Here is a 19707-nt window from a genome sequence, read left to right as displayed (position 1 = left end):
GACACAGCTAGTTCATTCATATAATTTAAAATTGGATGGAACACTTTGTATGTCAGAGTTTACTCCCAAATGAGAATTCTGGTGATACAGTTAATTCATCTATATAATTTAAAGTTAGATGGAATACTTTGTATGTCAGAGTTTACTTTCAAAGGAGAATTTTGGTGATACACTAGTTCATCCACATAATTTAAGGTTGGAGGGAATATTTTGTGTGTCAAGATCTACTCTTAAAGGAGAATTTTGATGACACTATTAGTTTATTCATATAATTTAAAGTTGGAGTGAACACTTTGTATGTCAGAGTTTACTCTCAAAGGGAAATTCTGGTGATGCAGCTAGTTCATCCATATAATTTGAAGTTGGAGAGAACACTTTGTATGCAAAGTTTACTCCAAAAGGAGAATTATGGTGATATAACTAGTTCATCCACATAATTTAATATTGGGGAACGCACTTTGTGTATCAAGATCTACTCCCAAAGGAGAGTCTTGATGATATTACTAGTTCATCCATAATTGTTTAAATTCTATTATTGTTTGTGAGTGTCAAACTCAAAATATTAATATGATTAAAATGCTTTTCTTGCAATAAGTATAAGAATATCTTTACAAGATTTCCTGTACAAAATGGACTCTAGTTTAGATAAACATGAGCATGTCAAATCTACACTAAAAGTTTTAGACATTGGATTGTCTATTTTAAGTCTAACATCAGTTATTATTGAGAATAGTGATAAGGTTCATAAAAGTACAATATTTAATAAGATTGAATTAATTGCTACACATCAAACTGTAAGAATTTTTTATATTTGCATAATGGTTTATAAGAAACGAATAAAATGATTACTTAAAAGAGGTAACATATTTTTTGAAAATTAGTATTTGAAATTTGATAATACCAATACTGTTTTGCAATAAAGAAAAATATTTATTGTTAATGTATATACCTGTAAGTCAGTGAGAGTATATTTATATTTATGGTCATGCATGTATATGACTTTTGGCAAGTATGAATTATGATTTGTAGTATGACATTAAAGTTATATATCTAAAGAACGTTAAAAATGAAATTTATGAACGAGACATTTTTCATAATTGAAATTGAATTTTAATACCAAAAAGATAACTGTTAGAATTGTCTCAATATAGTTACATAGAGTTTTGGAAGATTTTACATAAAGAATTGTTGTTTAATAGATGTTTTAAAAATAAAATGTGACATGCTCAGTATTTTACAGTGTCCTTAAATTGATTAGGTTGTTAAGAAAATTTTGTATATAATTGATATAATAAATCTAATGATGGTACAATCTTGTATAAGGTTTAATATCATTTTTTTTGTTAGCATTCTTGGTTGTTACCAATGTAATCCAAGAATGTTTGAGCTAAAAGCTGTAAAAAGAATGTAATATTATTTATAATAAATTAAAGATTATATAGTTGCCTTCAGAAGAATTGATACTCTTAAGGTAATTAGATATTCAGATCTTATTTTGTGGAATCATTCTAATGATAGAAAATACAATTATGGTTATATATTTTGCTATTTAGTAGAGTTATTTTATGGAAAAACATGAGGCAAATCTCTTATGGTTTCATGTGCAATAACTGAGTTTGTGGTTTGCTTTGAGGTCACAGTAAATGGTATCTGACTGAGGAAATTCATCTTAGGATTTGGAATTGTCGACTTATAGCCAAGCCGCTAAGAATGTATGACAATAATTACTCAGAGTATTTTTTTTTTTCCGAATGATAAGTATTTAATAAAAATTTAAATACCTTAATGTTAAGGAAAAAGTACAAAAACAAATATGTTCATAACAATAGTGTGTTAATGATTATACTTTAAAGGGCATGTTGAAAAGATGAGTCATATGCTTATATTTATGATGTGAACATGTTAAAGAGATCATTGATATTCTGAATATTTTGTTACTGGATATTAAAATATATCTTTTATGGTTGTTTCTGTTTTCTTATCTTTACACTTTATATGTACATTAAATGGTGTGGATGAATGATGACAAGATAATGTTTACAATAGACATATATTAGAGCCCAAGGCATTATAGCATTAGCTTTAATTGTCTCAATTAAAGATTGTGTTGACTTAAGTTACTGGTGTTATGGTACATGAAAGGGAATTTGTTGACCATATAACAGAGGGCCGCCATGACTCACATTGGTAGTTGGTTTGACATTGATATTACAGAACTCATGTAATGTATTCTAAGCTATGAAAATTTTCTAGAAATGAATTTGTACAGTATGGTTAATTTCCTATAACAATTCCATGAACGAAAAATATTATTTTATAGTCGTATGGGCCAAGTAGGAGAATGTAAAGAGTTTTATTTAAACTCTATGTCCCACACACCCATCTTGATAGAGTTTGGAATAGCTTAAAACTTATCAGTTAATAGATGAGTTATAATGGGATAAGAAAACTCCTAATAGATAAGATTAACTCTATATCTCTAATCACAGTCAAACACAAAGTCTTAGATTTCTTGATGGCCAGAAGTCTATAAATAGTACTGAGGGTTTAAATGGTTCTCACCTATAACATCATTGTACATTTAGCCATCAGGAGACACTCGGAGGTAAAGTTGTTAGAGTGATCATTCTCTCATAGTCAGGTTAAGTTTTTTATCAAACTGTAAATGAGGGAGGTACGTTTTCTAACTGTTATTATTTATTATCGTGGATAATCGAAAATTCAATAATTAATGTTCATGTTAAAATATTTAACATATAGTCCACAACAACCAAAGTGCAAGTCGTTTTGTGAAACATGTTATTTGCTTTCATGAGTTGCCAAAGGCAAGTCTGTTTGAGCTTTTAACTAAGGAAAATGATAATATGTTGCCTAAGTTTGTCTCTTCAATTGGACTGCTTATGGATTTTATTTTATTTTTTTAATTTTTTTTTATTTAATAGTTAAGGAAATGACTATTAGTGTATTGATATTTTTTTAAAATATTTAAAACAAAGTTGAAAAAATACAATTTACTTTAAGGATACACTCAATAGGTAAATCTGGATGGCATAGTAGTACTACTATTTAACTAAAGGGGCAAATCTAGGTGGCATGGTAGTACTACCCTTTAACTAAAGGGGCTTCTATGGATCATGATTAGAGAAATTCTATATTGAAGCCCTTACTCCACATAACAATATTGAATTTATTGAAGTGATTCCCTTCATCCTTTTTATATTCTTAAAATAAACATAAATTATATGAGCTTACAGATATTTATATGAGACTAACGAGCTTATACAAGTTAATATATAATTAGTTCATCTAGTTTGTGACGAATTATATAAACTCTTCATGTTTAATAAAGGAATCGAACTCGACTCGACTCGAGTTCATATGGTCAAAGTTTAGACTATTCATAATAACTCAATTTGTTTAAGATCAATCACTCTGAAGATCAACTTATGTGCATGTAAATAAGAAATGATTTGTACAGATATCAAATAGTCAATAGACAAATTTTATACAAGTCCTTGAAAAAAAGTAGACCTCACTTTAAAAAAATATAAAAATAATTATTTTTTATTAGTGAGACTCACTTTTTTATAAGAAACTTGTATAAGACTTGTCTATTTGAGACTTATATATAACATTATTCGCATGTAAATACTATGCGAGCAAAAAAATAAAAAATAAAAATCACGTCGAAGAATTTTCTTTACAGCCAAACGCGTGCCGTTTCGGCCTTAATTAACTTTGATGTGAATTGGCAGTTTTGTCTAGCTTGCTTAGACTTTGAATAATATAAAGGACTCATAGCTATTTTAGGACATGGACAAAAGAAGCTGACGCTTGCTTGATTAAGGCAAGGCGTATAAATTAACATGCCGTTTTAGAGGTATCAAAGGTCACCCTCAAGCTAGCTAGCTAGCTAGCATTATTAATTAATATGATTCATTAAAATTGCGTACAAGGCATGCATGCTTTTTAATTTCTTTTCTGTATTATTTTGATCAAACAACTAAAAAGATCAAGTTAATTGTTAGCTATAACATTACTGCCATTAATACTACTCATTTTTGTCGCACATAACTGACTACAAATAAGCATTTTCTTGTAATATCGTATCCAATTGATTTTGCGGTAGTTGATTGATTATTTGTTTATCTAACAGTATCATTACTATTAATTAATATAGTTTAGAACCTAATTATATATTATACAGTTAATATTTTACGTTTTATGATTTTAAAATCATAAATTTGTGACTTAATATCATGTAATCTAAATAAAACACCATAAAAATTCGGGTTACTAAATCCAAGAAAGATATAATATAGATAATTTATATAGAATATGGGAATAAAATATATTAATGAATAGTAATAATACATACATTTTAATATAGTAGATCAGTTTGTTTATATCTCTCATTTGTGTTCATAACTTATATAAAGGAATAAGATTTATTAGTAAAAATGTCTTGTTTTGCCAATGTGTATATATGCTATTGGCATGGGTATATATAGTTAATTAGTTAGTTCTTTTATTTGCAAGTCGTGAGTAGAATACACCATCGTTACTTACATGGTAAGATTTGATTTGTATGATTTAGATTTTATTTTATTTTTTCCAAGTTAAATTAGGTTGTGTAATCATTTTGCTAGGTGTGTTAACCACACCCGTTTATGAATATAATTTTTTATAGTTATTTCCACCTCTCATCCAAAGAAATGCCATTTTCTCAAACAATAGGCTAGAATAGTTATTCCAATAGGAAAATTATTTGTACAGTCTTAGGAAGGGTAAGTTTTACGCACTTTTTTTGAAAAAATAGATAAATTTAGTACACACCTGAAAAATCCCACCATTAAAGTAGATAAAAGAATTACGATGGGTTTGTATTTCCCAAAACTGTATCTAGCATTTTCATTCTTATTTTATAAAAAGAAGCACAGCAAAACAAAATTATCCGATGATTAGTGGTATGTTTACCATTAATTTGTATGAAAATGACCCCAATTAAGCACCATTTTTTTTATTAAAAGAAGACAACAGAAATGTCAAATGAGATGTACATGTTTTATTTTGGGTTAATTTATTTATATTTATATTTTACATGGATGGAAGCTGTGATCTGCTCATGTAATAGCATGCTGATGTAGCTCAGAAAAGAAATAAAACAAAGAAAAATGATGTTGTAATCCAATCATGCAGCATGCAAGAAGTTACCTGGGGATGGGTGTGTTTTTTCAAGGAAAAAAGGGCATATTTCCAAAGGATTTGTATATTACCTATGGAATATATGTAACAAAGTTGGTCAATACAATGACTCTACAAGGCTGCCGGCTTGTTCATGCTTAGAGATGTTGATCTTTCAGCCTCCTTAAAATCGGATGCTAAAATAATAATAATAATAATAATAAAGTAAGAAGAGTGATATCAGCTATATTTTTGTTTTTTTTAACAAGTATATTATAAATGGAAAATAATAAATAAAAGAAATAGTAGTGTTATTGATGACGTGGCACCATCACTATAATTGATTGTAAAATAAGTTATGAAAAGGTTGTACAATTTTTTTTTTATTCATCAACATCGCTAAAAAATTATAAAAATAGAGGAAAAATATTACTCATAGGGACATGGTAAAAAAAAATATTACTAGTTACCATGAGTTTAATTTCTAAGCAACCGTACCAAAACAGTACTATCTTGGAAATGAAATCGAATTAGCATTCGATCAATGAGACATAAATGCATTATGCGAAAGATTCGAATTTCGTTTGGATAATGAGATGAGATAAGATAATTTTAGATAAAAATTAAAAGGTGAATAAAATATTATTTTTTAGTATTATTATTGTTTTGATATTTAAAAAAGTTGAACTATTTATTATATTTTATTTAAAAATTTGAAAAAATTGTAATGATAAGAGAATATGAGATGAAACCAAACTTTCAAAATGAGTTTATTCTAGCTCTAAAAAACTTGGCCACCTCAACATACAATCCTATCATCATCATTGCTCCGGAACATTACAAAAACTAAATTGTCTCTTAAATTATTAACTAAAACAAGTTTTACAAGCATGCTGAACACTACATTCAAAGGTGACGATTACAAAAGCATATCAATAATTATTTGTAGATCAAGATAGATAAAAAGCATGTTGAGCATTTTCTATTCAAATAAATGATGATTTAACATAAAACCTTCAATCTAATAATAAAATGGCGGTTCACCCGGATGCAAATCCGGATTTTTCGTTATATTTAAATTTGCATCCAAGTTTATTATTTCGGATTAGTTTTGTTATGACCCAGGTTGGTACCGAGCTATACTAGATATGAAAGTCCAGGTATCCAATTACACAGGTTGTAGCCGGATATCTGGATTTAAAAAAATATATATAAAACGACATCTTTTTTAAGATCAAAATAATGTTTTTTTTTGTTTCCTATAAAAATAATAATAATAATAATAATGTTGTTTCATTTATATGTCAAATTGTTTTAAAATGTGAAAGCAGATTACAGTTACCAGATTTTAACCCCGAAACCCACGTTATAAAAACTGTAACATCATCCGAATAGGGGATACGGATATTCTTCAGGGCGGATAATTTTAATGCAATATTTGATTTTACTAAATCTACTAAATCTATAAGGCGTAGGTATGATTTAGAATTTGTTTGAATATAGAGGTGGGGATGTCAACTCATTTTATTTAATTATAATTAATAATCTCAACTCATCTCACGATACTAATCTTCTTATTGGCCAAAATAATAGAAATTAAATTGCAAAATAAAGCGGATAATTAGGTAATTTCAAAATATAGATGAAATACCGGTAAATCCGTTGTGTGGAAGGGGCGGGAGGATAGGTAAAAATAACAACAGCGTATCGAAAAGTACAACTCTGCAGAATATTTGTTGGATTTTGAAACAGTCACGGAGCTGTTGTACGCCACACCTCACCTCCAATCCTCTCTCTCTCTCTCTCTCTGCTCAAATTTTGTGTTTTCTTTTTTTGTTCCCTTCTTTTCCTTCGTTTCTGTACTTTCTTTTTTTATATTTCACTTCCATCCTTCGTTTCTCTCGAATCCGTAGGGATTCATTACACGCACCTTCTTTCTCTTTGGGATGTTTCTCACTTTCCTTTTCTTATTTTCGTGGCCTTTTTTTGGTGTTTGAAACTATTTAGGCTGTTATAGTTAATTTTGTTAGGTAATTTAGTTAGTTTACTATATTTGTTGCATAAAAGGTCGTTGCTTTTCTTTTCAAGATTTGCTTCTTCCTGAGAAGATCAGCCAAAATTGGTTCTTGGTGATGAACTCCGGGTCTTTGGCTCCTTGTTTTGTGGGGTTGGTTTCATTTTTCTTTTCTTTTTGAAACTTTTCGATGGTTTTGTTTCGAATTGGTAGCCAATTAACTGCTTACAGGCCGATTCTTTGCTTCATTTTCTCCTTGTTTTGAAGAAAAAAAACCAACCTTAGCTAGTTTTTCTGGGTTTCCATTGTTGTTGCTATCTTGAACTTTGATTATCGGATTAAGATCAGAAAGATGGATTTAAGCAATGGTGAAGGAGTTGGAGCCGTTACGGAACCTGAAAAACCCCTTACTCGTGAAGGGGACACAACTTTAAAAGAGTCTAATTGCAGAGAGAAGGCCTTGGGTTCGAAGGTGAATGGTGTGGGAAGAATTAGCAGCAAGGACATGTTTTTCAGAGCAGATAAGATTGATTTCAAGAGCTGGGATATTCAGCTAGACAGGCACTTGAGCAGGGCATGGGAGAGCGAAGTGCAGACGCGAAAGGAAGAGTGGGAAATTGATTTGTCAAAGCTTGATCTTAGATATGATGTAGCTCATGGGACTTACGGGATTATATACCGTGGCGTTTATGATGGACAAGACGTTGCAGGTAATTAATTTGTGCTTCCTTTCTGGTTTAGTTTTACTTGGAGGAATTCCTCGTATATTTGGTTTAATGATGTAACTTTGTAAGGTTCTGTTAGATTCTTTTCGTTGCTTATGCAAGTGCTTTTTAGTGTGAAATTTACTTTACAGTTCTTAATGAATTTAAATAGAAATCGGAACGCAATAAGGAAAAAGGGAAATTCAGATAGAAGCTATGATGCCAGTTTAGATAATTTCAAGGCCCCTGTAAGAAAAGGAAAATAGAAACATGGGTCAATTAATTTAAAAAACAAGAAGAAGAAGAAAAAATCTGGGGTGGAGGAGGGATGGGATGTGAAACCATTGGGGGATCCCCTACCTTTGGATGTGGGGGTGGCCCCCAACCCCAGTATTTTACTTTATAGAATTTTTGTTTTTGATTTTGGTTGTATGGGTGAAAGAAGTACCCTTGTTAGCCATGCTGTTCAGCGAAGCGCCATAAAAATTGTCGGCCTAATAATAGATCTGATATGATCTAGAATGCATGATGATAAGATAATGATACAAGTCATAGATAGTATGGGCATAATAAGCGGTATGCATGTGAAACGGGATGAGTGCCATGAGGGATGGCTTTTGTGCTTCATAGGTTTCAAGAGCCACTAATTTTGAGGCATGATCAGATGTATGCTGAATATATTGTTTTGTTTAAGGTGTTAAAAACATCCTTTGTCCAATTTGTGCGGTCAGATTAGCAGCATAACTTATTAAGATTGGTTACTATGTGTATGAGAAACATAAAGATACTAACTATAGACTCTTATTCTTGATGCTCTCGAAGTTAACATTGAAAATGCTAGGGGAGTTTAGTCTCCCCAGTCTTTTGAAAATTTCTCAAATAATTTCCTGTGTCTTATGAACATCAAGGTGGCAGTTTTAAAATAGAAATGAAGTTCTAAAAAAAGTTCTAAAATAGGCATGTCCGTGTTTTAGCTAACAGTCCTTTGAATTTGGAATTTTATGTCTTCATAAGCTGAAACCTTGTATCAAGCTTTTGGTGCTCTGCCTACTTCACTTTCTAGGTCACCTTTTTTCCAGCTCCCAGATCTAAACAGAATGCCGAGCTTCTAGTGGCCACTAGGGGTTGCTGGTGTCAATAAATATCAGCCTTAATTTATCCATTTGTGTTAAGTGCACTCCTTAGTCAGCATATACTGCAACAGATGTCTTAACTATTAGTATTACAAAACTAGAATTAATAGTTAGCATTTTGTGCTAAAATATCACATTGATGTAGAATTTCTTCTCTAGATGTGAACTCTGAGGAGTACACTATTAAGGAATCGATGAAATTATGTGTATTTGCATACTTTTGCGTCTACAATACATTAAACACATCAAAATATTCGACCATGTATCTGTGTTAGTGCTTTACAACTAAGTTGATGTAACAAGTACTGGCTTTAGTATAAAGAACTACACTTTCAGTTCCATCCAATGGCCCCTAAAAAATTGAAGATTTGTTAATGGCGTTAAGTTATGCCACTTCTCTGTGGGTGTGTGTTATTTTTTTTTTTAAGACTTGCCATCCACTGTTATTCTTAATCTTATAGTGAAGATATTGGATTGGGGGGAGGACGGTATTGCCACAGCTGCTGAAACTGCTGCTCTTCGGGCTTCGTTTCAGCAAGAAGTTGCTGTTTGGCATAAGCTTGACCATCCAAATGTTACAAAGGTAAAGGTTGATTTTTGCTGGTGTACATAGTGAGATGTGGTCATGCATCCTTGATGTCATCCGTCAGATGCTATGCATTTCTCTAGTTCAGTCCAAGCACACACACACAAATACAGAGGCAGACTATTAATAGTCATTGACTGCAAATGAAAAGTGGAAGATGTTGGATTTAGCCAATCCCAAATTGTAAGAATGAGGCTCAACCAAGTTGAGCTATATTTATTTTCTTGACTTGCATGAGAAGTCTTTCCCACTTACTGATTTTTCTTTATTTTCAAATAATAATACACTATATCTTCAACAGTTTATCGGAGCTTCAATGGGAACTTCCAATCTTAAAATCCCTTCAAAGAGTGCAACAAGTGAAGATCATAATTCTCTTCCATCCAAGGCTTGTTGTGTCGTTGTTGAGTACCTTACAGGTGGGACTTTAAAGAAATTTTTAATCAGGAATGTGAGAAAGAAACTTGCCCTTAAGGCTGTGATTCAAATTGCTTTGGATCTCTCTAGAGGGTAAGTATCTTATATTTCTAGGCAAGGATTTATTTCAGAATGCTGTTGGGTTATAAACAATTGCATCATGGTTATATATTCTTTAATCCAACGTTGCAGGTTGAGTTATCTTCACTCAAAAAAGATAGTACATCGTGATGTTAAAACAGAAAATATGCTGCTAGATGCCCATAGAACTTTGAAAATTGCTGATTTTGGCGTTGCTCGTGTTGAAGCCCAGAACCCAAGGGACATGACCGGGGAAACTGGTACCCTTGGATACATGGCCCCAGAGGTACCTACTTGTTTTCAGAATAATGTTACTTCTGCAACTGAGAATTACATCCTTGAAAGAACATAGCCATGCTTGTTTTGAGAAACTTGGAAGAAAAAATGGGCCACTAGATATTTGAAGCATTTTCCTATTATTTTTATTTCTAGCTATATTTTTCCTTATAATAAAGGCTCGAAAGAATTTTAACCAGAATTTTTGCAGGTTCTTGATGGCAAGCCTTACAATAGGAAATGTGATGTCTACAGTTTTGGGATATGCTTGTGGGAGATCTATTGTTGTGACATGCCTTACCCTAATCTTAGTTTTGTTGAAGTTTCATCAGCAGTTGTGCGACAGGTTTGTATTGTTTTTTTTTTTCCTCAAGTTATAATATTAAGTTCTTTAGTGAGGAAAAGTGATATTCATTATCCATTTAACTATCATCTTTTCACCATCCCTTAATGTGGCATCAAATGATTGGTACGTGAGTAAAAAATAAACAACGGTTTTCTAATCATTTGATGCCACGTCAAATGATGATAATTAAAAGGATAATGTATAGCATTTCTCTTAGTGAGTTTACCGTTCAATTTGAGTTTAAGGTACTGATATGTACACTGCAGTTATTAACAATCCTTTGGCCCAAGTTCTTAATCAAGAACACACCTTTATTGATATTTATAATTCAAATATAATCATCCCTGGGGATATATTTTGTGTTTAGTATTTATATTCTTACTTAAGAACCATAAAGTTTTTTTGTCATGGAGTCTTTGAATCATTTTAAACACCAAGAAGTCACCATAGGTTCAGGTACTGCTTAGTTTTCTGTCATGTGAAAGATGTGTGGTTCTAATTGACCTCCAATAGATTTGAATACATTATTTAGTTTCTTTCAACTTACAGTTCACTTATGTGAACATAATAAAAACACTAGATACATGTTTTTCCCTCAGTATTTAAAATGGTGCATTACTAACTGCATTATTTATCACATGCCTATCTTTTCATGTGTGCTTGCGGCTAAGGGGTTCAGTTAGGTTGGAATATACTCGGCAGTTGTTCCTTGATGGTTTATAATTTTTGGTGCTCCAAGCCAAAAAACTTGACTTGTAATATTGTGTTGATGACCTATGTTAATAATTGTGTTTGACAGAACTTACGACCAGAAATCCCTAGATGTTGTCCAAGTTCATTGGCGAGCATCATGCGAAAATGTTGGGACGCAAACCCAGATAAGAGACCGGACATGGATGAGGTGGTGACTTTGTTAGAGGCAATAGACACGAGCAAGGGAGGTGGAATGATTCCTGAAGATCAGGCTCATGGCTGTTTCTGTTTCACCACAGCTCGTGGCCCATAGTAGTAGTATCATCCTACAATGTGCAAGTGAAGTTAGTCTTGCAGCATTTCATGGCAGGATTTCAGGATATATGGCCTTAGAACAAGCGGTTCGGTTTTCTGTCGTGCATTGCATAATATATTTGAGTTTTTTTTCAATGTGAGATCTTACTCATTTGCAATGTAGGGAGATTTGAGGGCAAACAATTCATGATTGCAATTACTTTGTTGCATAATATTCTTGGATGTGAACTCCGAAGTTGTTAATCTATCACCTTTCTTGGGTATAGTATTCTCTCTCAACTCTCATTCTGCATGTCAACTGGCTCTTGAAACTGTCGATTGATGCCAATTAGACCCTCTCTGTTCAGCAAATTCTAAACTCCAATCACCAAGTTTTTTCCTTTGGGAGCATATAAAATTGGAATCCTAAATTCCCAACCATGCTTCATCAAAAGAGCATTAATGACTTGTTCTAAATTCTCACAAAAAGTAGTCTTCAGAATTCAGATGCCATTTGATAGGACTCTGCACAAACGTCCAAAGCCATGTATTGTGTGGTGAAGCAGAAACAGAATACAGAACAAAAGATAATCCATTACACAAAAGTAATCTCACAAACTGGCGTGTATTCATATAATCTATTAGATCTACTTTACAATAAAAATAATTTTACAATTTGACAAACCACATCATGCCACATTAGTTTGTAGGATTATTTTTATGTAATCTATTTGTAGCTAGAGTATTTTTCTTTCCGAAAATAAACAGTAACATTATTTCAATGAGAAAACGCTTATAAAAAATTATATATTACTCTCTTTTTTTTAACGTCCCTTCCTCTCTTCTCTCTTCCTTTCCTCTGTATTTGTTATTGGTTCTTACAAGCAGGGCAACTTGCATAGTTAGTATAGACTATAAACCTTGAGTTTTTATTGATAAAATCTGATCACAATATCTTCTTCTTTCTTTCCTTTTTTTTTTTTAAATGCATGATTTAAAATAATAAAAATTAAACATTTCTCTATATATTGAATTTTCTAATAAATTGAAAGAAAAGATCAGGGATGAAAGTTATTTTTTTTAAGTTTTATGTAAGTATGGTCAATTTCATTTTTTGTTTTTTTTAAAAGATGTGCATTTACTATTCTTGTGTGTTCATGTACTTGTAAAATTTGTAAAATGTCTAGAAATTAATTATTTTATGCAAGTGTACATTGAATTTTACCTTTTCTACTTTTTTTGGATTACCATTTGAGTTTTTGGGAGTCAACGCTATTCACTTCTTATCTTGAGAATTTTTATGTCGAAATATATGCACAATTTAACATTTTCGAGAATACTAAGGTTGAAACATAGATATTTAAAAAACGATTTGCTCTTATCAATCAAATACAAGTTGGGTCATTTGAATTGTACTCATTTATGCTTGAAGTATATTATTCTTGAATGATAAATACTTCAACTATAAAAAGATTTCATAAAAATAATTTTATAAATTGACCTTACTTGATATGGTACGTTAGATTGTAAAATTATTTTTATTGTAAAATAGATTCATCGTATCATATGTAATCATATAAGTTTATGAATTTATTTTTACAGGATCTCTTTATAATTATATCATTTATCTGAATGAATTTATACGATTCATATGATTCATACTGGGTATTAATTGTCTATTTAGTAGTTTAAGTAGCATTATCGAAATTAGAATTTATGCAAAGTTATATATATGTAAAGTATATTAATATTAGATCAGTTGTATGGTTATTTATCTTCAAATAAAAGTTAAAAACTAGTCTATGCTATATTGAAGATTTATTCCTTAAATGATTCCCGTTTGTTGTCCATATAGAAATGAATGGATCTTATTTCTAATTTAATCTTATTTTCATCTTACAGAAATCACTTTTATTAATTTTCATTTCTTAAAATAGAAATTTAAAAAAAAAAAAAAAAGGCAAGAATTTCTCTCGCCCTATAGTGTAGAGCTATAATGCAATGTCAGAAGGCAACTGTAGGCCAACACTTGGGGGTCGTGATCAATCATTCGATGGAATGTGTTGAAAAATTTATAAATATTAATTGAAATATTTGAGTTAAAATGAGATGAATTGGTTTAGAGTATTTTTATTAGATTAGTTAAAGTTAAATGATATTTTTTATGAATGTAAGATAAATTTGACTTTTAGCTATTCTGTTCACATAAATCTCTACATTAGAATATCTATTTTCTCATTATATAATAATAAAATAATATAAGATGAATTTAATTTTAATTATTCACATCAAATCTCTACATTAGATTATACATTTATTTATTATATAGTAATGAATAACTAATAATTTTAAAAATATTTAATTTTTTTAATTATTAATTTATCTTATTTTATCATATTTTACTATTCTACCTATTGTATATTAATTAATAATCATATTCTTATTAAATTAATATATCACTAACTCAAATTAATATATCAATTTTAAAAATATTTTAATTTTTTTAATTATGAAATTATTTTATTTTATTATATTTTACTATTCATAATATTATATATTAATTAGTAATCATATTCTAATTAAATTATGGATTAAAAATAGAAATTAGAAAGACATTGATGGAGATCTCGGGAGAGAAACAAATGATATAAAATGGATTTAATGAATAAACAGTATGTTTCAAATTTGGAAATAACTTTAGAAGTTACTGTAGCTATATTCCAAATATTTAGAATATAATTATTTCAATATGATACATTTTATGGTTCAAGAGCTAAATTCTCATTGGATTTAGCTTTTAGCTAATCCAATGAGAGTGCTCTTATAAAAGTGTTTTTTTACATATAGAAGTGAGATAAAATAATTTGAACTTTCTTACAGATTTGATAAAGTGTGGGTACCACCAATTATTAAAAAGTACTTTTAATGATTGGATAATAGTTATGAATATATTTTGAAATTAACTGGTATCAATTATTAAATTAAAGAGTAATGTTACATGCAGTGGTAGAGTATGTAAGTACCGTGCAGTCATTTTAAAAAAAATAGAGTCTATTATTAAAAAATTATTTTTTTTCATGTAGCTCTCGCATATATTCATTTTTTTTAAAATGATTATGTGGCGTTTCCACACTCACAACTACAATTATCTTTTCTCTTCTCAAAAGTTTTTTGCCCTTCGTTATTTTTTGCCCCAATTTATTTGGTTCGAAAATTCTAAATTATGAGTGGGTCCCACAAAAAATTAGCTAATTCTAAATTTCAATTAGAGCATTCTCATCGGATTAGTTAAAAGCTAAATCCAATGAGAATTTAACTATTAGGCCATAACATTGCTCACATTGAATTAGCTATATTCCAAATATATAGATACAGTAAAGTCTAAACTAATTTCTAAATTTGGAACACACTATTCATTCATCAAATCATTTTTATATTATTTCTTTCTCTCTCCTTTTAATATTAATTATTTCTCTCTCCATTTTAAATGACAATTGAAAAAATATAATTAGAATACAATTACTAATTAATATATAATATTATGAATAGTAAAATATGATAAAATAAAATAAATTCATAATTAAAAAAATTAAAAAATTATTAAAATTATTAATTACTCATTCCTATATAATGAATAAATAGATAATCCAATGTGGAGATTTGATGTGAATAGTCAAAATTAAATTCATCTTATATTATTTTATTATCATATAATGAAAAAATGGCTATTCCAATGTAGAAATTTATGTGAATATAATAGCTAAATGCTAAATTCATCTTACATTCATCAAAAATGTATTTTAAGTTTAGCTAATCCAATGAGAGTGCTCTTAGAGGGACGAAAAGTTGTCAGTTATTTTTTTGTCATTGTTGCAATTCAAAAATTCCAATCAATTATATATAGAATATGCAATTATAAATATCGATTATAAGTAGATTTCTATATTTTTTTTCCCTAGTTCTTTAATTTGAAAATCCGGCATTGATATATTGCTTTTATTTAATTCGAATTACACAAAATTTATTGGTCTTATAAACTTTAGATAGTTGGATTTATTTAATTCGAATTTACACAAAAATTTATGAAATGTCAATATTCAAAGCGCCAATCCAATTCAAAATAGATATTGAAAAATGTTAATATATTTACTACACCATTACATGCTTAGTTTTAAGAAAAACTCTTGCTGCAGTCGCATGGTTCAGTCGCAGGGCAAATGGCTCTGACGTGGACAAAATAAAAACGCATCATTTTATAACTTCTCTGCATTTTCCCCAATCCCTCCTTCTATTTCCATTTCACCATTTCTCTCACTTTCCGTGTTTCTCTCCCTCGATTTCTCTCCCTCGAAGACGAAGATCCCATATCGCCGAGATTCTCTGTGTTCTCTCGATGCAAAATTATGACCACAAAGTTGATTCCTGGGGGGTCGGTGCAAAATTATGTATCAAAAGACCTTGATACTGACACTTGGGTCTGCTTTTCTTCAGCACAAGAGAATTACAGCTATGAGAGGATGTTTATCAAATAACAAGCTTAGACATGCATAGACATTTCGAAACTGACACTTGGAGTCTGCTTTTCTTCAGCACAAGATAGTCTCTTGTTCTTGAAACTCTGGTTTGCCAAGTTTCCAGAATAGGTACTGGTTTCCAGTCTCTGCTTTTCTTCAGCAAAAGAGATTTTTTTTTTTCATCGCAGGAGAGAGCTATTGCGGTAAATTTCTTCTCTTTATTGTTTGTTTGTCCCTTTTAATGAAGACCATCCATTATCATTAGCATGATTGCCACAACTTCTAGAAATATCTATTTCTACGGTAAAAGCCCAAGTGGCTCAAATGACATTGGCTCAAATGAAAGGAAAGTAAATAAAATGGTGAGAAAATGGGAAGAAACAAGAACGAAAACCCAGTAACTAATCCTACAAAACTACACAGAAAAGTTATGGGTTTTGTCTCAACAACATACGAAAAAGAAAATACTAATAAAAGAAATGAGATTATTTGCAGCAGTTTTTTTTTCCCTAAATAGAGGTATGAGGCCGACCAAAGCGAATATCTATTGACAAGAAGAAGCAGATGATGAGTTGTAGACTGAGAAAGAAAACCCATACACTATACGAGCGGGAAGACGAAGACCCAGATGAATTGTAGAACAAAAACCTAGACGAATTTCCATGAGTTTTTCGTTCTTTACGATTTCGGTTTCTAGCTGATCCTTTTACTCTTCTTCTTCTATTGTCATTTTTTTTAAGGCTGACGTGGCGTCAATGACTGCACACCGATTGCCTATCATGACTGTGTATAGAAGAATTATAGTTTTAAATACACGTTCAATTGCCACTCATAATTGCCTATATAGGTATTGCAATTCCATCCCTAATTACAGCCATAATTTGGTTTGATTCGAGGTCATGTCTAGATGACGAGATGATTCTGTCATGTCACCAACCCCACGCTGGTTTCAAGAGAGCTACATGCTGCTTTTAAATAACCAATCATTCAACATCACTATTATAATTAAATTATGCAGCGTACAACACATTGTAATGATGAGTTCTTGCCTCTCAATGGTATCTGCAGGCATTAAATTTAAAATTTTAAACCGTTCTTTCAACACACTAAATGTGTGTTCGATAACATTAAAAATTGACAAATAACGATAATTGAAATAATCTTTATATGAACAAAATGTAATAAAATATAAAAAGAAATAGAAGAGAGAATGTGAGAGCTAGAATTTGATGGCTACATCTTTGCTATTCTCTGCTGTATTATTAAAATATAATAAATTAATGATACTAATTAATTTATACAATAAACTAAATATGATAGAAAATAAATTATATTAACATACATATGCTAAAATATTATGAATGAAGGTGATATTCCAACAAAAGGCATAACTTTTTACACAATCATTTTTCTTATAATAAGATATACATTGAATATTTCATATAGTAGACTGTATAGAAAGCATTGTCAGAATCTTGAATTTGAGAATTCTATGACTACAGGGCGAATGCAAAAACGATGTCCGTATATAAACTGAGACATAAAACAATGAAATCCCTATTCATGAAATTAATGTTTTGTGTAAAGAGTGATTCGCTATGTCTGTCTATTTGAACAGACGGAGTCACGCCTCTGAGTACCACTTTAAAGGATAAAGAAACACAAAGTATTAAGAAAGATATGAAATAAGATAAAATGAAATAATTTTAGATGAGTTGAATAAAATATTATTTTTTAAAATTTAAAATAGTTGAATTGTTTATTATATTTTATGTAAAAATTGTAATGTTGAAATGAGATAAGTTAATGATATAACTTCTCAATCTAAACTAGGGCTATACAGGAACAGGCAGGACCGACCGCCTCCAACGCGAACTGGCTGCTGGATTTAGGAACCGGTTGAAACCGGTGAAGAACCGGTTGGCGGTTGAGAGGATTTGAGGGAAAATCAACGTCGACGATTTGGCGTCGGTTTGAGCCCCTAAGAAACTGCTGAACCGGCCGACCATTTTTCTATTTTTTGAATATATATATATATATATATTAAACGGCTCCGTTTCATTTAAATGAGTGAAACGACATCATTTTTAAAAGTGGAACTTAAAAAAAAAAACAAATTGAATTAGGTTTCAGTAAACACTCTCCCTCTGTTCTTCTTCTTCCTCGCGTCTTCTCCTTCATTTGCAATCCTAAACCCTAAGCTTCTACTCTCACTCGACAATGGACGCGGCATCCCTCCTCTATCATAGAGACGCCGACGGCAGATCAAAGAATCAAACCGCACCACGTCGAGACCGATAATATTAATTTTCTCTCCTCAATCGAACAATTTTAGCTGATGTTGAGCTCTCATGACAGACGACAGACGTCATTAGAGTCTCAATTTTACGTCGAAACCATCTGTGTACACTCCTAATCTAATTTCAAAAATAAATATAAAAATTGAAGTTTTATAAGTAAAATTTACTCTAAATTATTGAATCATCATTTCTAACTTTAAAATGGTCAAATCTTCGTACAAATCTTATCGAATGGTCAAATCTTATTATAAATCAAATCTTATAAAATAATTATTAATACAAATGGTCATTTCCAGCTATATTTTCGTACATGTAAACAAGTAATTCTGTCAAGTGCATGGATTTGACGGTTTTACCTTACCTTCAGTTTCTTCAATCTTGATCTCAAACCCATAGCCCACTTCACGAAACTTCAGGAATTACAAAAAAGAGTCAACGCTCAACAGTAACACCACATCAATCAATCATGAATAGATGAATTTGCCCCCCAATCATAAGGATAGTGATAATGTTATCACACATTTATTATTTATAATTAATTTTTTTTATTTTTTAAAATATTTTTCTAATATTTGTAATTATTTACAAAAAAATAAAAAATATATATTTTTATTAATAGTGATTTCTTTAATTATTAATTAAAATTAAAAATTAAATTAAATTAAATAAAAAAAAAATTGTAAATAAATAATAAGGTGGTAGTAAATTACTAATCTATCATTTTTCCAATAGAATCGTGTACGTTGGGTATATTCGAGGATGTTTAGGAGTCCATGCAACGTCCTCACTGTCGGTCGGGTCGGCCACGTATTCCTTTCTAATAATTTTTTTCTTTCTTTTAAATATTTATATTTATTAAGAAAAAGAAGTAACTTTTGCTTTGCATCTCTGCCTCTAACGTCTTTTCACCTTCAATGGTGAGAAACAAGTCGTTCAGTTTTTTTTTTTTTTTTTTTAGTTTACTGTTAATTTCCTTTAATTTTCTCCTCTGTTCCAAATTGACGTTACAACCAATAGTACGAATCACTTGAAGTCTGTATTAAAGACTGATCTGACCAATGACTGCAGCCTCAACACAATTTCCTGTAACAGCCTTGGAGAATTTCTTGGGAAAGAAATGTTTCAAGAGCTGTTTATACTGCTAGATAAGATAACATAAAAATAT

At 30.4% G+C, this 19707-nt stretch overlaps 1 protein-coding gene across 1 annotated transcript; it reads left to right on the top strand.

Moving 5' to 3' along the window:
• Positions 1–6965: 6965 nt before the first annotated feature.
• On the top strand, positions 6966–12034 carry LOC108986516 (serine/threonine-protein kinase STY13-like). Its single transcript, XM_018959164.2, has 6 exons — positions 6966–7908; positions 9497–9618; positions 9923–10131; positions 10231–10405; positions 10607–10741; positions 11541–12034. The coding sequence occupies exons 1-6, from the start codon at positions 7551–7553 to the stop codon at positions 11745–11747; spliced, it is 1206 nt and encodes a 401-aa protein (XP_018814709.1). The 5' UTR covers positions 6966–7550; the 3' UTR covers positions 11748–12034.
• The last annotated feature ends 7673 nt before the right edge of the window (positions 12035–19707 follow it).

The sequence above is a fragment of the Juglans regia genome, chromosome 8 (genome assembly GCF_001411555.2).
Source record: "Juglans regia cultivar Chandler chromosome 8, Walnut 2.0, whole genome shotgun sequence".
Lineage (NCBI taxonomy): Eukaryota > Viridiplantae > Streptophyta > Magnoliopsida > Fagales > Juglandaceae > Juglans > Juglans regia.
The sequence above is the reverse complement of the archived record's forward strand: the minus strand, read 5'-3'. Positions and strand labels throughout refer to the sequence as shown.